The sequence below is a fragment of the Takifugu flavidus genome, chromosome 10, assembly GCF_003711565.1.
Source record: "Takifugu flavidus isolate HTHZ2018 chromosome 10, ASM371156v2, whole genome shotgun sequence".
Classification (NCBI taxonomy): Eukaryota; Metazoa; Chordata; class Actinopteri; order Tetraodontiformes; family Tetraodontidae; genus Takifugu; species Takifugu flavidus.
In genome coordinates this window covers 5,468,937-5,492,751 of record NC_079529.1, presented here as the reverse complement: position 1 = coordinate 5,492,751, position 23,815 = coordinate 5,468,937, and the positions used below count along the sequence as shown (strand labels likewise).

At 46.7% G+C, this 23,815-nt stretch overlaps 2 protein-coding genes across 4 annotated transcripts; one reads left to right on the top strand and one right to left on the bottom strand.

The window, feature by feature from the left end:
• Positions 1 to 1,473: 1,473 nt before the first annotated feature.
• LOC130532880 (doublecortin domain-containing protein 2-like) lies at positions 1,474 to 16,674 on the top strand. Its single transcript, XM_057045799.1, has 9 exons — positions 1,474 to 2,027; positions 2,513 to 2,561; positions 4,144 to 4,220; positions 4,484 to 4,618; positions 4,727 to 4,876; positions 5,560 to 5,614; positions 5,696 to 5,882; positions 14,286 to 14,356; positions 15,207 to 16,674. The coding sequence occupies exons 1-9, from the start codon at positions 1,741 to 1,743 to the stop codon at positions 16,185 to 16,187; spliced, it is 1,992 nt and encodes a 663-aa protein (XP_056901779.1). The 5' UTR covers positions 1,474 to 1,740; the 3' UTR covers positions 16,188 to 16,674.
• A 1,206-nt stretch (positions 16,675 to 17,880) lies between these two features.
• nrsn1 (neurensin 1) lies at positions 17,881 to 23,319 on the bottom strand. 3 transcript variants are annotated; one of them, XM_057045656.1, is made up of 6 exons: positions 23,171 to 23,319; positions 20,977 to 21,083; positions 20,790 to 20,882; positions 20,577 to 20,695; positions 20,280 to 20,491; positions 17,881 to 19,526 (listed from the first exon to the last, which is right to left on the bottom strand). In XM_057045656.1, exons 2-6 carry the CDS (start codon positions 21,064 to 21,066, stop codon positions 19,423 to 19,425), a joined length of 618 nt encoding a protein of 205 aa, XP_056901636.1. In that variant the 5' UTR covers positions 21,067 to 21,083; positions 23,171 to 23,319; the 3' UTR covers positions 17,881 to 19,422. The 3 variants fall into 3 exon arrangements, with proteins under 3 accessions (XP_056901636.1, XP_056901635.1, XP_056901637.1); XM_057045655.1 differs by having other exon boundaries at positions 20,977 to 21,086; positions 23,171 to 23,292; XM_057045657.1 differs by having other exon boundaries at positions 20,304 to 20,491; positions 20,977 to 21,086; positions 23,171 to 23,291.
• Between the last annotated feature and the right edge of the window lie 496 nt (positions 23,320 to 23,815).

The window sequence follows — 23,815 nt, the reverse complement described above, 5'->3', positions numbered from 1 at the left end:
ATAGTTCATTCTGGAATTATTTATTTATTTTTTTACATTCAGTGGGCTCAGAAAATTGCTGTATCATTCTGCCACATGAGGTGATTGTGGCTGATTCATGGCACAACCATAGGTCTCAGCATGTCGCTACGCCGGCGCATTCAATGCGCCATCAATAAAATGCACCTGTGTTCGTTGTTCATGCCGTCTGCCATCTGCACAGAGAAAACTGGGCTTCATCCAAGAAGAGAGCACCTCTTCAAACTGCCAGACACCATGGGATGTGAGCATTGGCCCTCTCGAGTGAGGTACAACATTAGAAAATGGTCTTAGAAAGTCTTAGATCTGTGAATTCAGCTCATGCAAAAGAGTCGCCTTTTTATTTTTGTTCAGTGAAAATTTGTCCTATTTCTGAGATTTTTTTCGTTCCAGAATCTTATTAAATGTATTTTCATGACTTGACAAGTCAAACAAGCCCCGCACCGCCCTCTGCTGGTAGAAAAGGGTCCCTACGTTTGATGTCGTTTATACGTTAAGGAAACACTAAAATCCACTTTAAAAGTCCAGGTCCCCAATTAATGAACAAATAAATAAATCGGCTACAGCATAACCCCCCCCCCACACACACACACCACACACACACACACACACAGACTTCTTGAAGAATGTAAATGCAAAATGGAACCAAATTGAAACTTGCGTTCATCTTGCACATAACTCTTCTGTTTATTTTCCTTTTATTTAATTTTTTTTTTTTTAAATTCGCCATCAGCAGCAGAATGAACTGCACCTGATTACCTTTTAGGCCAGTTGTGGCTCACCGCGGGGGGGGGGGGGGGAGATTCTGATTGCTCCCGCTGATGAAAGTTGAGGGCAGGTCGGTAATGAGGGGCTTTGAAGGGTCATGATTAGGGCTCCGTCGTTGCGTCTTGCTGCAATCTACCAAAGAGGGGACACATTTAAAACAGCAGAACGCACAGATTGAATCATCTGCAGCAGGCGTAGGATATAACCTAAAAGCCTCCTTCTTCTGTCTTCCAGGCGCAGCAAAGGGAATCCTGTCCCTGAACACCAGTCAGCAAAAGGACCCGTGTAGCCGTTGTGGTGCAACGCAAATACAGAACATGAAACAAACATGTTTTGGTGCCACTTTCGAGGTTCCAATGGCGACGTTTCCAATTGGTCCCTAGATGCCCAATTAACGCCCTCACGTGGCAGTTTTCCACCTTTACGCATCGCTGGCGGATCTATATTTCTGTAATCTCTCCACGTCACCCCGCATCACGTTTAACCTCATTGTTATGCACTGACAGAGGTCCCTTTTTATTGTTTCGGATTTTTTTTAAAACCCAACTACCTCTTAATTAGTGGAGAGGGTCCTGGTGAGAGAACAGCGGGGCGTTCCCATGACTACATCCCAACAGGGGAGTTCCCATGATGCCCAGCCTACATCCTGGAGAAGGCACATGAAACCCAGTTGCCTTTTGGCTACACTCTGAGTGCGGAGCTCTGTTCCGATGACAAGGTTTCTGGAGGAGTCGCAGCTCTGTTGCTTTTAGATTCTTTAATCCGCTGTTTCCAAACGGCGAAGCTTTGCGCGCAACGTTAACTCACGAATTCATTAACCCCCAAACGGGGTCAGTTTTAATGCCTTTATAATGGCCTTTAAATCTTTGTTTCGCAACCGCGATCTACCCGCAGCCTGTCTTTTATAGCGAAGAGCGCGCTGCGCCGCGCGTCAGGCTACTTTTACGCGCGAACATGAGTTCGGAGAAGCCGAACTTTCTGTCGCAGCCCGTCGTGAAAAACATTTTCATGTTCCGCAACGGCGATCCATACTATGAGGCTCGGCGGATCGTGATTAACCAGCGGAGGGTGTCCAACTTTGACACGCTGCTGAGGGAGGTGACCGGCGGGATACAGGCGCCGTTTGGAGCCGTGAGGTCCATCTACACGCCGAGAGGGGGACACAAGGTGAACTCCATAGAGAACCTGAAGAGCGGAGAGCAGTACGTGGCTGCAGGAAGGGAGAAGTTCAAGAAACTAGAGTAAGACCAAAGCATTTGATGCTATCCAGATTCTATTTATGCGTAAATGCGGGGTGAGTGGCCGAATTCATTCACATCCTGATGAGCAAAAGCGCACGCATGAAAGCAGCCGTGATCTTAGTTCAAGTCCGAAGAGCGTGAATTAGAGCAGCAGTTGAAGTGTGTGCCATCCCCCGACCTAAAAATAAGTGGATCTGTTCTGCAGGGATAATGAGCTTTGCACCATCCACTCTGGAACCGTGAAGCTGCTGAGTCAAAAGTGCCCTGAAGTTTGCAGCGCTGGTGACATTTGTGAACCCGCCACCGTGCTGACCGTGCACATTTACCCTCATTAGAATAAACCCTGTTTAAAGTTTCTCCTCCCTCTGAGGGCTTTTGTCACATTAGTATCTGAAAGATTCCCCAAATCGCAAAAAAAAAAATCTGTGCGCGCGTGTGATTGGTGCCACTGGATGTGTTCAAAGGAGCTTGTTTTTCCCCTGCAGTTACCTCGACATCGGCTCCAGGAGGAGGAGGATGCTGCATCCAGCTCAGGTGAGGAGCAGAATACACACACACACACACACACACACACACACACACACACACACACAGACACACACACACACAAATCCCAAATGTAAATCCCAGTTTAGAAGTTGCATTTGTGGAAGTTATGCCTTTGGAACGTCCGGCTGATTTACCAGCAAAGCACTGAAACGTGCCATCAGCCAGGATTCCCCTTCAGTGCTAAATTTACCTTCTCGACACCTGAAACAGCCCACAGAATTCACGATACACGAGGATTTGGGAGATGGCGTCAGCGTTACGTTGAGTCTCCCTCGCTGGTCCTCACATTGGAGCACAATTTGCTGGACTCTGTGGATTATTAGCTCAGGGGCTGAAATCATCCCTCAGGTTGATGCTTCTTTAATCTGTCAGCTTCTTTCGACCTTTCCTTGACCTTGTTCTTCGCACGGTCACCTATGAACCCTAACCTGGAGGGCTCCTTCTCCCCTGCTTGTTCTTGCTCTCCTCCTGATTGTTGTGATTAATGATGGTAACTCTTGGATCTAAAATTGTTTTCTCGGCCTCATTGATTGTGGTTCTGTTAAGGGCTCATTATTGAAAGGTTAGCGGCTCAGCCGTAGCCCAGGCGGAGGGCATGTGGTTGATTTTCAGCTTATTCTGGAAATAAGAGTCCTTCAGAGAAGCTTGTTGGCTTTTATTTCTCCAGAATGTCTGATGGATCATTAAGGATCCACTTCAGGGGGACCTCAGACCAGCTGCTTTTACTAAAGCACACCTGCAGATGGACTCAGATTCTGTTGACGAGCGCCGAAGCGCTCTAGTTTAGCAGGGACTTTTCTTCACTTGACTTTTAGGGACTTTTAGAAAACCTTGGCATGTTTCCACCAAAATCACCCCGAGAGAAGCCAAACTTTCCCTGAGAAAAGTACCTGCTGGGGGTTTTGGATCCTTCCAACTCCCTCCCGTTATTTAAGGAGCGGGGCTGTGTGCTGAGAGCTGATTGGTGGAACCTTGGTGGCAGCGATACTCCAGTATTCTCTTAGATAATGTTTCAGAATGGCATCATGATTCTGCTGCTCCTGACCGTTAGCAGAGCTGTCTTGGTAGATGGTGCAGGTGTAATATTCCATGGAGGTATCCATCATGGAGGTGATGCTGGCGCGCTCCTGTTCTCCACACAGCTGTTGTCAGAGGTGCTCGCAGACACTAGAAGACTTCTAATATCTCTCTCGTCCTCGTCGCTCATCATTCAGATCAGTCACAGCAGGTTCCCAGACCTTATTGAAGCGCTCCCTCACAACCTCCAAGGATTACTCCAATCTTATTGTTTAGCTGTCACAGGGATGAGCAACCGAGTCTTTAAGCCTGCGTTATAGCCCCCCCCCCCCCCCCCCCCATCTTTGCCTCAAGGGTTTAATGTATTTGACGGCGCACTGTTTGTTTTGCCGCCTGTATAATTGAGCGTAAAATGGGAAACGGAAGATGCACCACCTTCAAAAAGTGTTTCTCTTTGTCTCGTTTTCTTTACAGTTTTTGACAAAGTTGAGGTTTAGCTCAAGTGTTTTATCACACGGAAACATAAAAAAAAGTTCACCTTTCTGTCCAGGTCAAGCCGCCGCCACAGAATAGGATCATCGCGTCGGCCCGATTCCTCAAGCCCATCAAGGAGCCGTGTGCGGTTTTGTAAGTTTGGATCCAACGGCAACGTATACTAGATATTAAAGATGATCCCCCAACAAATGATAAATGTATAAGCACTTAAAAATCAGGAGGCTGGAAATTACAGTGTCTTAATCAATTGTCACCCGAGTGAATCATGTCAAGACCCTTGGATGGCTATTGTAAGGCAGGGCCTTACAATAGCTAGCGGTAGCACTAGCGGCTAAGCACATGGAGCAGATGCAGAGTTTAGCAGACTGTTTCCGTTCTCTGCCCTCTGCACACAGCGTGGTGGCCAACGGTGATGTCTTGAACCCTGCCGTGAGGCTCCTGATCCACCAGAGGATGCTGGGCCAGTTTGACAGGATCCTGGAGATGATCACTGAGAAGATGGGCTTGAGAGTCTTGGGGGGCGTCCGAAGGTAAAAGCCACTTAACCCGGTCAGCCTTAAAACCAGCCATAGATTAAGTTTAGCCATCAGGGTGAGTATTTAAACTCAACGACACTAAGCACGTGTGATGTGCTGCAGTCTCTACACGTACGAGGGGACACCGGTGAATGACGGGAACCAGCTGGAGAGTGGGCAGCTTTACGTGGCCGTGGGGAGGGAGCGGTTTAGGAGGATGCCCTACATCGACCTGCTCTTCCCCAAACCCAGAGGGACGAGGAGGGTTAATGGGTAAGCACCACGCCACAGCAAATATCCTCAGCCACACCGACGGAAAGCCCGGTGGGGATCCATAAGATCCCTCAGGCAAACTGCTCATTCAGAGCATCCAAAACAGAAATGCAGCTCATCAATTAACGTGTTGATGAGACATTGATTATTGGGATTATATCTAGCAGGATCGTGCTCATGTTTCCTGAATTTAGGAGCTCTAAATCAGGTGCTGAATTGACCAATTTGGAAAGTGTAATGATCCCCTGCCATTTAATGCACTTATTGATGAAAATCAAAATATGTTCGACTGATTTATTGATCATGGCAGCGAATCGCGCAACAGCGACATCAGGTGGTGTTTTAACGTAAATACGCCACAGATGCAACTTGGAACGCGTCTTGTCTTTTTGTTTTTAAAAAACTGATTTGCTGATTTCACAGTGAAGTAGTGAGCACTGTAATGTTTGTTATTCAACATATTCTAGGAGGGGAGCCTCTCTTGGTGACACTTGTTTACAAAGCTGATTTTGACGAGTGACAAAAAAACAGTACTAACCATTCTCCTGGACTGCCTAATCCAATGTGTATCTTTTAAAATTAACCCATTTAAATACCATGAAGCACAATAAACACATGATCCCTGTTGTTTGCAGGCATTACAAATGTGTATGTTAAATCAGAGATGTCTTCTCCCTTTACAGAATGAAAGCGTACTCCCTGCCCCCCCTCTATAGATTCACCAAACAGAATGAAAACGTAAGAATGATGCAGCTTCTCGGGAGATCTAAGCTGCAGAAGCATCGCAGATCAATTAACAAGCCCATTTCCCCATTTCAGAGTAAATCTGTGGTCAACAGCACTGACAGGGCAGATAGCGGAGACTCCAAGACTTCTCCTCCGCGCCACAGCAGCAGCAAGAAGGAGCACCTGTCCTCCATCGTCCGGGAGATCTCCCAGGCCAGGCTCATCTCGCTGAGGAAGAAGAGGAGCGGCCAAAGCATGACCCTCGGCATCTCTGACAATGGTAACCTTTGTGCCGGCTCGTCCCTTCGGGCCACGCGTGTTATGGCTGCAGATCCAGCGTTTCTTTATCTGAGATCCCCCACTCGCTGCCGTGTGTTAAGGCGCTTCGGCGTCTCCGGAGACTAAAGTGTTAATTGGGCACAATTTTCAGTTTCACAGGAATTTTTCTGGCAGCTAAGAAGTGGGAAAAAGGTGGTGGTGGGGGGGGAAGACCGCTGATGTTTCTGTTTCTCCAAAGATCCGCCCTTTGTTAAGGTTTTGTTTTTCCCAAGAGGTTATCATTACCTTTAACTATCTTTATATTTAAAACGAACATTGCTGATACACGAATCAGACGCTGTTGACATCCATATACATGATGTCATGCAGTGGCCTGTAAAACCTTACATAACGTGCTGCGCCCCAACGTTCCACACGGGGGCGCTGTTGCTCTGCAGTTGGAACACGTCAGAGCCGCGGAAGTAGGTCCTGCATGATGACATTCACTAATATTACAAGAAACACCATTACGTCATCTTTGGGCTTTGGTGAGGGCTGTGTGCCGATGTCCTGCAGAAACCCGACTTCCCGGCCACCAGCCGTGCACGTTGAGATGCTTATTTGTGCTGGGACGCCAACAGATGCTCTCCTTGAACGGTGTAAATGCTGCAGGTGAGAGTGTGAAAAAGACACTGTCGCGCCGTCGTTTGTTTTTCTGGGCCCCTGCTCACGACCCCACTGGCACGTGCTGCGGCACCAACTGCATTACGTCATCCAGCGGACCGGTGATGGATGTCGCCTGCTTCCTTTTCTGGCAGGAGGGCTGACAGCCGGAGCCCAGAGGAGCGTGGAGAATTGTGCCTGTGATTCAGGGGGAGCTGGCATTTCACATCAAAAAAAAAAAAAACAGCAACGCGTGTGCCTGCGTGCACGTTTGAAACCTGTAATTTCACCCCCAGAATCCTCTGCGTGTCATAGAAAACATGCCGCATTATTGGTCCCCTTGGCTGACATTGACCAAAGATTGAATTAAGAGACGGACAGCTCGGAAAACAAGATCAGGCATCAGACCCGATGCTTTGAATGGCTCAGGGAGCATATTGGATTCGCATCCAGCCCTCAGTGTTTCACCTACAAAAATCCCTTTTATGCCCAATTCCGCCATGCTTTCTGGGATTACCGTTACCCACAGTCGACCGGATTATCCCATCTGATCGGAATCCTGTATTTGCTTGTCTCCCTCCGTGTGGCAGCTGATTCTGAGCTCACGGAGGTGTTTTGTTTTTGTCTTGACTGAATATTCGGATATCTTTCTGAGGCCAATCACGATCGAGAGCCGATCCTATGATCCCCAGCGTTCTGGAACATCGGGATGAGACCAGGGGTTGTTAGGTGGGCGCCATCATCAGGTTTGACGGGGATGTGGGGCCATGACGGCAGACTCACGGGCAGAACAAATTCCGCTCAGATGATTTATTGATCACCGGGAACTTGCGAGCGATGAGTTCAGGTGTGTGTCAAACCACAGTGGGAGTCCGATTATCATGCTTCTGGAATGTTTGGTCCCCCATCTTATTGGGGAATCTTTCCCCCTTGGGTCTAATTTTCTCCCAGATTTGTTCCGTCCTTGCCCTTCAACCCTCTGCAGTGTATGTAATCGCTGTGCTCTCCCGTCATCTGTTGCTGATGGCCAAAGACTTCCAATTCCAAAGGCGAAATCCAGCACGGCAGTGCACACACGTCCCTGACTTCGATCCAAGCTGATCCCAGCTGACACTTTTAACAATTCACCTTCTTAATCTCATCAGTTGTTAAAAACAAAGGGATCAGGGTTCGTGAACAATACTCTATCTGGCCACAAGGGGGCGTTTGCGTTTTGTTTTCCATAATATAATAAATATCCTCCTAGAATCACCAAAAATATGTATCAATGACATTCCTGAGCAGCAAAAGTGGCAGGAAAAACTTGCTTTTAGCAGAAAGAAACATTAAACAGGACCAGGCTCATATGTTGGGGTGATAGAGGAGGAAAAGGTGAGACAGCAGAAGATTAGGAGGAGGATGAGGATGGATAGGTCCATGGGGTCAGAGGTCAGCAGGTCTATGCAGCTCGGAGTTTTAGAGGCTGTTGCCACAGTTGCGGCACCATGAACCGTCTCCCAGCTGCCAGGAGCCAGACTGAGAGGAACCCCCCTTCCTCCCAGCAGGTCCTGTCCACCTTATTCAGGTTCCTGCTTCATTACATCACGGCGGCGAGTGACAGCAGAGGTCACGAAACGAATCCAAACGCCAGGGAACGTCTGACCGAAGCAGCTGTCTGTGGCGCCTGATTGGTCCAATTTGTCCAGCGTGAACAACAAACTCTCACAACTGTCGGCGCTGACCTCAAAATAGAAACGGGACATTCGTCATCCAGTGTTGTTTTTTTTTAATTCATGAATGTTCCGGCTAATGGCTCCCCCGTGTATTAATGAAGTAAAAAGAAATGGGGAAGGAGAGGAAAAGAGAGGCGAGGAGGGAAGAATGTGTGGCGACAGGTGATGGAACACAGGGGCAGATAAAAGAGGAGGTTAAAGAAAAGGGGAATAAAAGGTTGAGACGGGGAAGGCAGGGGGACATTATGAGGAATGAGAGGAGGAGAGGAGATGGAGTACAGGTGGAATCAAGTCGCCGGCGTGATGAATAGCCCGAGATGGAGGAGCGCGAGCGGTGGGTGGAATCTGAAAAGGAGGGGTGGGAGAAAGCTATTGAAGGGCAGAGGGGAGGGCGGGGTCCCGATAATTGTCTTTCATTTGGATAATCACTCCATTTGAGAGTCATCAAAGCAGGATTTCACTCGCTCCGGCCCCTCGCTTCCCTGACAAATCAACAAAAAAAGCGGAGGAAAGCGCAGGCCTCCTGATTGGAGAACGGTTCCCTTCCAGGCATTAATGGGGGAACGTTATTGTGTTGATACGTGATTGGGTTTGTCTCTTCACGGCGAACTTCGCTCCCCGGGCTGATGTCACCGCCAGCGTGACGCTTCCTCATTGTCGTGGAGCTGAAAACAGCATCAGGAAAACATCCTGCGAGCATAAAGGAGCCGTTCTGGTCTGAAAAAGCCGGTTCCTGACGAATCAGCGGGCCGCGGCTGCCGGCGTTGCCAGAGCAGAAACCTCAAGGACGTCCACTTCACAAAGAGCCACATGGGGCTTTTCAGCCTGGACTCCAGCGTATTAATGATGCCAATAGGCGGCTTGCTTTTCCCCTTAGAATTCTTTATTTTCTTCGGATTGATGGCTCCACGTTGTGTCCTTCCTCCTTTTATTGGGATTTTGTTTATCTAAAGGGGGAATGAAAAGGTTTAAAATATATCAAATGGAAATGATCCATGGAGGGGTCAGGATCTCTTCAGAGCACTGCCGGGGTACTGATGAGCAAGGTACCGACGCTCCAAATCCTCAAATGGGGCCCTGTGATGAGTGTGGCTCCAGCCCCCCCCCCCCCACCCTGACAGGGATAAAGCGGTCCAGTATCCAAGTAAACTGGAAACAAAACAAAACCCGCTCCCTCTCTTTCTTTCCTCCCTCTATTTCTTTCCTCCCTCTCCCTCTCTTTTCTCCCTCACTTTCTTTCCTCCCTCTCTCCCTCTTTCTTTCCTCCCTCACTCTCTTTCCTCCCTCTCTTTCTTTTCTCCCTCTCCCTCTCTTTTCTCCCTCTCTTTCCTCCCTCTCTCCCTCCCTCTCTCCCTCTCTTTCTCTCTCTCTCCCTCTCTTTCCTCCCTCTCTCCCTCTTTCCTCCCTCTCTCTCCTCTCTTTCCTCCCTCTCTCTCTCCCTCTCTTTTCTCCCTCCCACTCTTTCCTCCCTCTCTTTCCTCCCTCTCTCCTCCCTCTCTTTCCTCCCTCTCTCCCTCTCTTTCCTCCCTCTCCTTCTCCCTCGCTCTCTGCGTTGTCATAAAAAGTGAGGCTGCCTCAGGGAATTAGCCCTGTTAGCATATGTATCTCTAATTCCTGTCAGAGTGAAAGAGGGTTCACACCCGCGTCAGGAGGCAGGTGACGCGCACACAAAGGTGCCGTGCGTCTTTAACCGAGCGCCTGTGTCAAAGAAAAAAGCGCAGCTCGGCAGCGGAGGGAAGCGTGAGCGACGGCGGCGTTGTCGCCTCCTCAGAAGGTGCAAGTTTTTTTTAGTCCCACTCAGAGGTTTGCGCGCCTCTAAATGTGCGTCTTTGCAACGCTCCCATCCTTCCCGATTCTCTCCTTTCATCCCGGCGTTTCCTCCGTGCGACCCTTTTGATGCGGGATTATGGGATTAAAGAGCAGGATAGCTCGACTAATCTGTCACATTAATCTGTTAACAAGTGTTCCCGCTGTGACATACAACGGCGCCGGCTGTGACAGGTAGAGTACAGGGTGGCGGCTGACGCCTTCACCCACGACTTCCCTTCATTCCTGTCACCGCCGCAGTAATCTGGCCCAAATGATGCGCATCTGAGACGGTTGTGATCTAAGGGACGTCAGCATCTGCAGGATTTGTTAAGATGAAAACGGCGCTGACGTTCCCGAACGCACGCCGGACGTTTCTAAAGTTCACAGCACGCCTTCGAGAAGGCGCTTTCCCTCCCAGTCGCTTCCCTCGGACAGCAAATCCTCCCGCAGCTGTGATTTAACTGAATCCCCGACCCCTTCTAAAGATTAGCCCCTGCCTGATTGCGCCATTGTTGGGCAGAGCCTCATCTGATTTAATGTGAAAGCCTTTTATTTTGAGCTCAAATGAACGTTTACGGGTCTGCAGCATTTTGGAGACACGATTTTAAAACACCACGCTGAGGATTTTATCAAAGATTTTAAGGTATTTCTTTTGAAACCACGAGAATCTCGTTGTCTGGGAGCTTTCAGGGCCGTTCTGAAGCTTTAGCAGGGCTCTCGTTTGCAGCCGTGGAACTTGGATGCCAAAAGGATGTAGAAATAAACAAATAAAAGCGTAAAACGACCTGCAGCACAACAGAATCTGTCCACTGATCACCAGGAAGAATAGACGCTTAGAAGGAGCCTTGAGCAGACTTTTGTGTAAGTCCTTGGACAGATTGGTGACTCTTCCAGGGATTTGTCCTCCCTATTGGGGCAGAAAATGCTTCTATGTGGTGTTGCTAACGCTAGTCTCAACACGTTTCATCCACTGAAACCTGGTCGCAAGCACAGAAATGCAGACTGGTCCTAAAAAAAACACCTTAAATTTAGTCCAGAATCAGCAATAAATGACCCTGGATGTTGTCCAGTTATGCACATGGAGATACTGCTTAAGTTTCCGATGACAGTAGAACAACAAGGTAGCCTGGTGGCTCAGTTGTTAGCGTTAGCTTCTTTGAGGCGTTTGGTAACCTTGAGGGTGCCTGAGGTCCGATTTCATTGCTTTCCCGATCAGTAAAAGTATCATTTCTGATGAACAAGCACAACGTCAGGTCATCAGCTTTTACACACAGCAGCTGCATCATTTTTCTGCGTGCGAAATCGCTATAAACCCGGTACCAACCCGTCCTTTTACAGGGCGGCTGGCCACGCCGCTTGTTAAATAACTTAACGAGGTCTCGGTTCCAGTCACCTAGTGGCGGCATTTCATAATTATCGCTCCGAGTTAGTTGTTTTACACCCTGCTGTAACTCATCCGTGTGCTGAGTGGGTTAAATCAGATGTGTGTAAATTAGCCGCACACTGAGCCGTGTGCTGGTGATATACAGCGCGTGTTTGTCCGGAGTGATTTAAGTACATTAAGGACTTGAGTGTGTATTTAACACCGCGCAGCTAATCTGCTGAGAGCGGGTTCTGCTCTTTTGTGGACTGGTTTATGAGCGCAAACACGCTGAGGAAGGTTTGTCTTTATTTAGAGCTCCAACATCTGGATGGTTCCGTGTTTATATTCATGCTCATTCGAGCCATTCCTGAAGGAGACATCAATCAATCCCATGATTTCCTGATGGTTGTGGATGTGAGCTGCAGATATGAGCTGGTCAATGTGAGCTTGAATGTGATGGTTAGCCCTAGCAGTGATGTGTTGGATAAATATGAACGAGTCCTCCACCAGCGTGTAGGTGTGCGGCGGCGTGGCTGCGGAAATGTCCAACATCCTCTCACAGTTCTCTGCAACATTCTTGGAAGACATAATTGCATCACTTCTCTTCAGAGAACGCTTTTAACCGAGTTATGAGGCTGCAGGACGCAGGTTCCAGGCCCAGCTCTCCATCGCTGCGTCGTATCGTATCAGCTCCACCCCCCCCCCCCCCCCCCCCTCACTTTTCCACAGTAGCCGGTCGTGTCAGAGGAAAAGACTCATTTGTGCGCGCTTCCCCCACTGAAGCGAAGCTCATCGCTATGGCGATTGGCTTTAACGCCTTGCATCAGGCAGCGAGGAGCCGCGGATATTGAATTGAATAGTGCACTTGTTGCAAAGGCGCCTGGTTGTCTGGGGGTGGGCGGTGGTGGCGGTCATCTGGTCTCTGAGCTCTCCTCACCTTCTGTTGTTTTTCATTACGTTCACCTAGAACAACAATCATTCGTATCTTTAGCCTCCACAAATATGGCGGCAAGACACACTTCTATGAGTCATTATCCACACTTACACTTGCATCCTTGTTTTAGCTCCTACTGATGGATGACACACAGCATTGCATCGGAAGTGTGTGTGTGTGTGTGTGTGTGTTGTGTGTGTGTGTGTGTGTGTGTGTTTGATTAGGAGCGAAGACGCACTCGGAAACTTGCAGAAAGCCGCCCGCTCATTTGCAGCACGGGAACACAAATCTACTGGATTTAATGAAGAAGGGGAGATTTGAAATATTGTGTTTAATTTGATTTAGCGCGTTGGCGAGCCGATGCCTCATCCTTAAATCACGTTAAGTTGTTTAGAATCGCTGCGGCTCATCCTCCGCTCGCTGCTTACGCGCAGCCGCTCGGCCCCGGCTGTTAATGAATGCTGGTGATTTCCATAAAATATTCTTAAAGAGGTCCGTTACGATTACCATAACGTTTCATCTCCCACCATAGCTAAACTTCAATCAGTTTTGCATTTGAAATGCATTAAATGTCTCCATAAACTCTTCTAATCTCCACCAGAGTCATTTTTCTTCTCTAACTGGTATGCGGTGTAGAGAAACTAATATTAAAGACATTAATTACACTTTTTGTTCTCTTTTACCCGCACCTTTCTTTTTGGTCGCTCATTTCTGATTGGAATTTTCAGTCACATTCATTTTTTTAAACCCCCCCCCCCCACACACACACACAAAACAAGTGTGTAATTATGTTGTTTATCAGAGCGTATAGTTGTGTTCCTCTCATGATGTTTTGGGTTAATTACTCCGGGGCTTTTTGATGCGCACGTTCGCGCGAAAAGCAAAACTCTCCTATTAATTTTGCACTTCAACAAACCTGCCTCTCTGAGTTGATTGCTTCAGTCGGAAATGAACCCTTTGCGGGGTCTTCATCACGGCGCTGGTATTTAGACAAAGAATGACGACAGGTGGTGATCCGGGGGTTAAAATGACGGGAGGCCTGCAGCTGCGTGGTGGGGAGGTTAGGCCAGGGTGTCAAAGGAAGGACTGTGGCTGCTTGTGTCCAATCTAAAGTCAGATTTAAGGCTTTTCACTCAAACTGAAGGCCGTGATCATCTTCTCTTTGAGGGACTATTTCTTTAACTTGGCGCGGAGGGATGAAATTTCACCCTTTTGGATTAACAGAGCACTTCATGGCAGTGAAAGCAAACCTTTTGACCCACCCCAGAAGTTGTTTACGCGTTCTCCGTTTTGTGCCGATCTCCACCACCAGGTGTCACTCTTGAAACGTGTTTATTCCAGCCCAGAGAGGGAAGAAGAAAAAAAAAAAAAAAACAGCTGGAGTGTGAAGGAGGTGTCATTTCAACAAGTCACTTGCTGGAGGATGAATAAACGTCCTCTTATTTATAGGAGAGGCTTCCAAGATGATGTCATGGACACATTTATGATCAAGATTTTGTGAGTGTGAAGAAATAAAGGAAATTAAAACTTGGATGAATGTGTGAATGTGTTCAAATAAGCTGAACCAGCTCCTGGAATACATTATACTCTTTTTCATATGGCATTTCTTATAAATATGGGGTCATATTGAGTGCTTCTGGACACCACCCGCCCTAGTTTTGTCTGATTTAGGCTGCCGTACTAAACCTGTGCGAGATGCCGTGATCATATTCACACCACAATGACACCCATCACTCACCTTCATGTTATGTTGCCTTTAACAAGCCCATTCAAGGGAAACCTTCACGTAAAAATGAAACACGTCAGGTTCTGAATTATCGCACTCAGACAGGTGTTAAAAAAAGAAATCACAAAGCTGCCGAGAGGTTTATCTGTACAATCTGGTATTTGCTGTCTATGTTGTGCTACTTTAAAAATCTAAAATGTGCTTTCCTCTATCTGAAGCTGATCTGGATGCGAAGGCTGATGTCAGAGACGGTCAGGACAATGGCCCTCCAGACCTGCCGGGGGAGGAGGTAAATATGCAGCACGTGATTAGGGGCAGAAATAACGGCACGGTTGTGTTTATTCTGCCTGATGCAGAGCAGCGACTTGTTGTTGCAGGTCCAGGCTCCAGGTTACCTTTGAGATCATGTCAACCTGTCAGTAATCATCGGATTCTTAGCTCTTTACTGTAAATGTGCCAAAAAAATATTTATATAAATCTGATCCTTAGTGCGGATATTGACACAATTTGGCCCTTAATAGCAGAAACGTCATAAAACACAATGTGTGATATATTGAAAGAATCTTTTAGGATATGCCTTTAAATTATAGATCATAGGGACACTCTGGCAATCATTAATGTGTCAAATTTCATTATCCCTGCAGATTTAAAGTGACTGATAAAAGTAATTTATCATATTAAAGAGGTTATGCTGTCGCTTGGGCTACCTCTTTCTAGTCATTTATGCAGTTCCTGTAAAATAATTATTTCTACGGAGTGTCTTAGAGTCTAATATAAAATAAATATTATGCAATGAAGGCAATTATAGTAATTAATGATATACAGTCACTCTTCTGTGTGATTATTCCATAACAATTATTTACTTTCATCAAAAAGTCTAATTATGTGTGAATTAATACCTCTTATCTAATATATCTAATATGTAGGAGCCATTAGAAATACAAATGTTTTTCCTTCTTACTACAAATTACTACAACTATTTTAAAAAAGCACAAAACCCCCCACTTATTTATGTCCTTATGGCTTAATAATGTTTAAGGAAATTAAGATCACAGAGGGAACAATTAAATTAAGCTTAAATTAAACGCCCGCTTAAAGAGCTGAGTGTAAATTGGTTCTGTGTCATTTCTGTGTTAAAGAAGCCTGCGGATGAAGTGAAAGCAGAGGAGAGAGGTGAAAAGATGGTGAAGGAGGAGGAGGGGGATGCTACTGAAGCTGTGGCTGCTGCTGCAGCTGGAGAAGCTGCAGAAGAAGAAGAAGCTCAACCTGACAAAAAGATTTCGGAGGAAAAACAAGACAGGAACAGTGATGGAGAGATAGAGGAGAATAAGAAAAGTGATGGGCAAAAGGATGGAGAAGACGTAGGAGCACTGCCAGGACCTGAGCAGAGTGAGGAGAAGGAGGAGGAGCAGAGAGGAGAAGAAGTGAAGGAGGAGGCTGAAACTGCTGCTGAAGACACCATAGAAGAAGAAGCTCTCTCTGACAAAAAAGAATCCGAGGGAAGCCAGGAGATTATTGGTGTAGGAAAGATAGAGAAGGGGAAAAGTGATGAGCAACAGGATGGAGAAGTTGTTGAAGCACCACCAGGGCCTGAGGAGAAAGAGGAGGAGGAGCAGAGAGGAGATGAAGTGAAGGAGGAGGCTGATAGGGAGGAGCAAAAGTCTGCTAATAATGTTGGCGATGAGGCCCAGAGTAATAATGAGGATGAGGTCAGTAGTAATGAACCTTCTAACCCTGATGGGATGAGCAAGCATGAGCAAAAGAAACAGGAAGTAGATGAGAAACAGGATCAAGAGAGCAGAGAGGAGGAGAAGAGCAGCGAGGAGCCGGTCGATGCAGCCGGAGCCGGGGAGAGTAAGAAAGAGGAGGACGTCAGCCCCGGCCCCAATGAGACAGAGGAGAGCGTTAGCAACAGTAACCAGGAACATGTGAGCGGAACAAAAGAGGGAGATAGCACCGAGTCGAGAGCAGAGGAGATAAATGGAGAGGTGGTTGACAATGTGGAGGGGGAGGAAGGCGAGGGGGGGAACTCAACCAATCCCATACAAACCACCCCGGATGGAAGTAATGTAGGGGATGAAAAGGAGGGAACGGTCTCAGAGCGAAACGAAAGTCAATAAAAACTAATGAAGGTCACTTGAAAAAAATGCCACAAAAGCAGCGCACACCTTCAGGAATGACGCCGTCGGCGGCCTTGTACAACCAGAAGACAGTAAGAGCCAATGTCCAGCAAGCGCATAAAAGCTTCGAATGACAGACTTCTAACCACAAAGACGCTGTCAGAATGTAACCAAACCACCTCAGCTGGACAACAAAGCACGGTCCACGCCGTCTCCGACAGACATAAGAGCTGCAGCACTTCATGTGTTGGATCCTCTGTTTACCTGCCTGCATCACCTGCTGCAACGCATAATCACACTTTATTTTTAGCATTTACAGATGTGTGACATTGGTGACGTGTGAGTCTGAGTATGTGTAAATGTATTTCAGAGCTTTTATTAGAAATCATAATGCTTTATTTATGTCCCATGCCTATTTATTTATTGCTCGCTCTCTATCCTGATATATCAACCAGCAATCGTCCAATAAATCTCTTCATTCCTGTCAGTCAGTGTGAATGATCTGTCCTATACCTTTTCCAGTACTTTTAAGTGATTTTTATTGACGTCATTGGTCAAATATTCAACATGGAGGATATTGGCTTCATATATATGACATCACCAATATCTTTGTGTATAGCAAACAGGGTGTATGTGGGCAATAGGAGATTGAACGTCATTAGCCCTGAATTAGGAGTGGATACATTACTGGACAAGGTCCATTGATAACGGGGATGGTCGCTACCTTTACTCCAGTAACGCCATCAATAATCAGCCCTTTGCATGTTTCCTGTTGGAACTGCAGGTGACTGCTGGGAGCTGTGGGCGGGTGTAGCAGACGACGTCGCTGCAGCTTTTCGTTCATTCACTCAGTGTGTGACTCACTGTCCCCGTGAGAGGAAAATGGTCGGGGGTGAGGCGGAGGGAGTGAGCAGAGAGCAGGAGACATGGAGGAAAGCAGAGCAGACGAGGGAGGGCGAGCAGACGAGGGAGGGCAAGCAGGCGAGGGAGGGAGGGAGGGAGGGAGGGAGGGCGAGCAGGCGAGGGAGGAAGGGAGGGAGGGCGAGCAGGCGAGGGAAGGAGGGCAGGCGAGGGAGGGAGGGAGGGCGAGCAGGCGAGGGAGGAGGGCAGGCGAGGGAGGGAGGGAGGGCGAGCAGGCGAGGGAGGGAGGGCAGGCGGGCGAGGGAAGGCGGGCGAGGGAGGGCGAGCAGGCGAGGGAGGGAGGGCAGGCGGGTGAGGGAAGGCGGGCGAGGGAGGGCAAGCAGGCGAGGGAAGGCGGGCGAGGGAGGGCGAGGGAAGGAGGGAGGGCGAGCGAGCAGGCGAGGGAAGGCGGGCGAGCGCGCGTGAGTCATACGACCTTAGTGATCAAGGTGATGATCCTGCAGGTGCTATTTCTGGACTTACCATCAATTCTGTCATATCTCTTCCGTGTCTGTGCCGGGGTGCGTGTGTGTGTGTGTGTGTGTGTGTGTGTGTGTGTGTGTGTGTGTGTGTGTATACATTCTGGCAGCCTTCCCCAGCTGAATAAACGGAATAAATGACTTTCCTCTACAACTTCAGTAAAATACATTGGAACGCAAAGTTCCGATATAAAAATGACTTATCGGAGCCGTAAACACTCACAAGTCATTTTACGGCCTGCAGGAAATCATCAGGTTGATGTTTTGTGTCCCCAGTCGTGTTGATGTCGAAGGACAAATACCACATTCCCGTGTTTTGAGCTTTGGATTCTTTTGTTTTATTGTGTTCTTTGAAAAATAGACAACCTACTGTACATAGACATTTATTTATATATATAGAGATAGATTTTTTTTCTTTATCTGATTCATTTTGGTGGGAGAGTTCAGCAGAACATCAACATTTCTCTGGATTGTGAACATGAAGAGCATCAGCTGACGTCAACTTTGGTCTTCGTGAGGGTGAGAAGGAAAAAAAAATCACAAGTGATATTTTGCAGCTACTGATCACAGCAATGCTTAAACCACAGGTTTAAGGTTGTTTAAGAGCCAGTTTGTTAGTTGTTTTGAGACAAATAGAAATTGAAGCTACCTAAAGTTGAATGTCCAGTGGGGGAATATGGAACAAAGGTTAAATGCCAGGAGCTTAGAGACACATGGCTGTGTAGGAGAGAACTTGGGAGGGCCTCAGCATCACTGACACACAGTGGTGGACGGGTTACTCATGGCACTTTAACTATCACCATAACTTAGATAGAAATATATTTACTCTTACGCTCCTCTATATGTGGCAAAAAAACAATAGATAAAAAAATCAAAGCTGCGCGATCACAATATGTCAAAAATCCTTTCTAAACTTAAAGACAACAACGCAATCAGAAGCAGCAGAACACAACTGAGCATTATGGGTAATAAGCGTGAGCGCCAAGGACATGATGAATAAATCGCGATGTTAGGATGTTTTGCATGTGTGCAGACGGCGCCCGCTTTGTCCTTGAGTTATGCAACGCCGCCTGTCTCTGATGAAGCAGCTTTTTTTTTTTTTCCCTTTTCGCAGCACACAACACAGCACTGTTTTCTGCTAGTCGATGTGAGGAAGAAGCAAGCGGGTGAGGTGTCAAAGCTCCATTTTAACTCCTCCCTTTATTTCGAGATCGACACATTTGTATTTGTATGAGTGTGTGTTGTGTGTGTCTGTGTGGAATGTGCTCTCTGGTGATGCGTGGCAGATAGCTCGCGAGACTCCACTCGGCTCGTTTGATCGACAGCTCTCACTCTGAGTGTTGTGAGGAAGCTGTGCTGCATGTGTGAACACACTCACACATGCACACGCAGATAAACACTCAGCCTCTGGTGTCCTTACAGGGACTGGATGGGTAATGGTTGTTGTGTTCAGCAGTTCTTTTGATCATTTGTGTGGGAACAGCAGCAAAACACTGAAATCATTACAGCACAACACCCCCCCCACACACCAAGTTGTATTCTCTTGACTTGTTGCTGTGGTTTGTTTTCCCTGACGTATTGTGTCAGGCTTGTGTAAAGCTGAATATCAAACAGCTGACTTGCATTGTGTATCGACTCTATAAAGCCTCAAAACCAAGCCTTTCCGGTTTGAAAACACAGATGATAGATTTAAAAAAAATGATAGATTTAAAAAAAAACAACACCTCTACAGTCTACAGCTGGCCTTTCCGAGGAGAAAACACACACACACACACATGTGCACACGTTAGCATTCGCGCAGCGTCTGCGTCAATCGATCGTCACGCACGTCGCGTCAGTCTTCATCAGGGTTTCTGTCAGGTCTCTGACTTGGTGTTTGTTGGCTGAATGTTGTGGACTCTGGAAAGCGTGGCTGGAACCTTTCCCTCCCCGGGGGTCGGTGCTCTCATGATGGGGGTACCTGTGTGAAAAGTACCACTGTGGTCACAGAAGCGTGAAATGGTAACTGAAATAAAGTTCCTGCATGGATAGCCGAGCCAAACGTACGACATTCTCTTGTTTTGTTGTGCTTATTTGCATGATATAGGACTGAGGTACTGGAATCCAGTCCTCGAGGGCCTACCAGTCAGAAAATGCTTCCTTTTCTGTCCCATCAGGTAGACGCCACATTCACCTGGGGTCCACATGCCTTAGAGAAAGCATTTTCTGCCTGGTAGGACAGAAAACCCATCACGACTTTGGCCCTTGAGGACTGGATTTGGGCACCCCTGATGTAGAATAAGCAAATGTGACCTATCATACTGAAGGGCCAAGCCAAAAGCTCCAAATAGCAAGCCTTTCCCCCCCAAATAAATGAATAAAATGACAATAAAATGACATCAGAATAGAAATCAGGGATCATCAACCCAGTGCTACAGGGTTGATGATAATCCAGCCAGGTTTATTGTCCTACCCAGATTTTACAAAAGGAAACTGGAATCCCAGGTCAACGCAAATGTCGACCTGGTTGTACAGAAAATCCTGCTGGATTAAGGGCTTTACAGGACCATTGATCAAAATCTTCCCTGTCTTCCTTTTTGCTCACGCTCATTCAATCTACATCTAGTCGAAGTAGATCAGATTGCGAGACTCAGTAAACTCTGCCATTAAAAAAAGTACTCCCCCAAGTTTTAAGTTTCAGTAAATGGCGATGCACCATTCTTGTCTTTTATACCTTGACCTTTCATTAAACTCTCACCGACTGTTGCCTGCAGGTCAGCCAGCCTCTCCTTAAACTTCTGCTGCAGGTAGAGCTCTTCTTTGGAATAACTTTTAGCAAAAGCAGACAGCAGAAGACCCACGGCCATGGAAGTGCCTCCCACACAGAAGAGCACGGCACCGGTCAGTTTACAGACGTCCAGGGCATGGTTGAAGCTGACAGCACGACTGTTGAAGACGGTTGAATAAATATAGGCAAAGGTTACAGCATTATAAAACACCCCTTCTTTACCACTCTGCACTGTTCCTATACCTGTCAACAAACAGCAGATCCTCTCCACCAAAAGCTTCTATCCTGGTTGGAGTGGCATAGCCCACCAAAACAACAATGAGACCTGCAAGCAAAATCAGGGTGCCAAACACGAGACAGACCTGGAAAGAGGAATTAAATGTGAAAAGAATTAAAAATCAATGCTGGTGAGGTTATTTTAAACTGAGCAGGTAGAAGGTTGAAATTTCACCCCACCTTCCAGAGTAAAGAGCTCCACCTGCTAGGCGATCTCTGAATCTGAAAATCTTCATCGCGTTCCCAGATTGAAGCTGTGCACTCCTCATAAAACTGACAAGCAGAGAAAGACTCTGTTTCATTCCACATATTACACCACACAAGGCATTATTACACAAAGTCTATTAAACACACAACAACAAGCTACCTGGTGTAGATAGGAGCGGACTCCATACTGCTGGTAGCTTCCTTTGGCTTGAGTCTGCTCAGCATGCTCTGACCCACAGCAGGAAGTCATCCTTTACATTTGTCAACCTGCTTTGACACAAACACACATTGTCTCACCTCGTGTAGACCAGGTTAGTCCCAACACTCCAAACCTACAATAAGCAACCCTAAATCCTTAACCAACACGTTTATTCTTACAAAGTGCTGAAGCGCCAGAACCAAATGGGGTTAAAGCATGGTAAAGGGTAATACGTTGGATAGTTGGGAGTGGCGGAACCAAAGTTCAGTCATGTAGTTTCGGCAGGAACGTACAAAGAAACGGAAGCAAGTAGACTGGCAGCAAACGAAACGCTCATGATTGTTGTGGAGTTTGGTGTAAAAACGGCGATTATTGCCCAGTTTGCCTTCTAACTTGTAAAATTCGGTTTCATATACATATACAGTTCGTATTTGCTATTAACTTTTACCCAGGAGCTCTACAAATTAACACCGTAACGCCCGCGATAAGCTGTAAGTTTCCCATTTCCGCCTCACGTTTGGTGAATCGCGAATAACTTTTACACAATGATCACTTTCGACTGGGGTTGTGGGAACGGTTGCACTGTAAGTAAAAACAGGAATGTGCTAAAATTCAAGATGAAATGCTTTATTGAAATGCAGAATTACAGTCATTTGTTTAATAAGTGCGAAAAAATGAGACCATGCAAACTTGCTTCAAGAAAACGCCCCCGGAACTCTCTTCTCATGCTTATTCCAGTTCATTATGTCTCCATAATGTACCATTTGTACGTACACAAACACCAACAATTACCCTCGGGCTGCATGGATGTTGTGTAACATGGAGGGTTAATTGGAGAGGGCGATGTCCGTTTCTGCTCACTGTATGTTATGTCGGCTAAACTAGCCTGCTTTTGTGGTCAGTGTGGGTTTTTATGTGGAAACTATTGCAGGACTCATTTCTGAGCTGTGCTGTCATAAGCATTCTAAAAAGGAAACTGAGAAATGAACATGAAATAATTTGCCAGGTGGTCCCATTTATGCTTAATAAAGTGATAATACCGTGTCATGGTTCCAAAGCTGCAGAAATCTGTTTCTCACCAAACGTTTATATTATATTAATATTCCAACATAGTTCTCCATTGTGTATATCCTGTTTACATTATTGGTGACTGATTTCAACCTCCACAGTCCTGGCCTCATCGTGTATACATTGCACAACATGAAAAAAGATTTAGCACTATGATTATTCATATATGAGATTTCCAGGAGCTTTTGTTTTTGAGATGTGCGGTTAAACATGTTTTTAGATTTCAGTTCACAACAGCTTGTCAGATGACAACATTATCTTCAGTTGTTGCCAAGCATGCTGAGCCTAAAGCAACCATCATGAATGGCCGCGAACTGATTTTCAGATCATTTTATTGACTGAATATGAAAGAATGAATAGGCCACCTTGGATAAAGCAGTGAATGTCAGCTTGCAGGCGAGGCTGAAAAGGTCACTTCCATTTCACAAGTGTCCTTTGACATTGTCCCTTGCTAGCAACACATTGTCAAGGGAAAAACGCGCAATTCACGCTAATTTGGAGTAATGCAATCATAATAAAGCACAAGAGTCGTCAGTGAATGGTGAACGGTACATGGAAGCGAGAGCTGTCCGCGGTGCTGAACGCCATGGAGATTGGAGCCCCGCAGGAACACGCACAGACGTAATGCGTGACGCCAGTCTGGAAAACAGAGCTCGTCCCCCTGTCCTCCCCCTCTCCTCAGGAGACGCAAATAGACACGTAACCGATTCAATTAAACTTTCAAGGACGCAAAGGTTTTTGAATAAAAATCAGTTCTCGCGTCGTTTAACGCACCTGGAAAAAAAAGCGCCCCCCCCCCCCCCCCCAAAACCAGAACCAGCTTGAAACGGAACTGTAGTTTCACTTATTTAAGTGTGATTTAAGGAGGTCCTGAGCGTGTTTACATGGAGAGGGCAGCGACGGGGCTGAAAGCTGACAACACAGATGAGCGACATATTTGCCCCGCAAGAGGACGTGCGGGGAAACAGCAGAAGGAAGCAGAACAGCAAAAATAAATAGCTATGAAAGATTAAAATATTTATGGTCGGAAGTAACAAAAAAAATAGACACAACCGTGGAAAACGATTGAAATCATTAAATTCGTTACCTGTCATTACCAGCTCGGAGAGTGATCATTCGCTGCTGTTCCCTCAGCCCGGTCCCATCACTCTACAGACTCTCTCTCTCTCGCTCTCTTCCTCTCTGCCCCCCCCAATTCAGATCTCCGCGCAGTTTACTGCGCATGCGCCAGGCAGGACGCTAACAAAACCGATCTAATTTATAATCCTTGATGAAAATCGACACGGATGCGCATCTGCATAGAGACATGTGGTTTGGAGCTGACGTCAGGCATGTTGGGGAAGCAACCGCGCGCACATGGACGGAATAACGGGACCAAATCCGTTTGAGTGGATGACTGGAAAGCAATTAGGAGCGGCAATTAGAAGATGGTGTACTCCGAACTGTCCATTGTTTCAAAATATGCAGTAGATATATGGACTAGAAATATTCTTAATCTTTATGAATAAACAATAATAAACGAAAAAGGTGCCAGAATGTACCATAGCAATTCTGAGTATAACATTCCTGGTTTTGTTTAAGAATCTTTGTACAGGACATGTGGATAATATATACATAAGGGTTGTCCTCTTGTCTAAACTTTAGACAAACATTCATTTTTGTGTTCACCATGTGCATAAAAGGTGAGAAACCATCCAATGATTGTTATGCTAAGCAGGCGCCCACAGACATT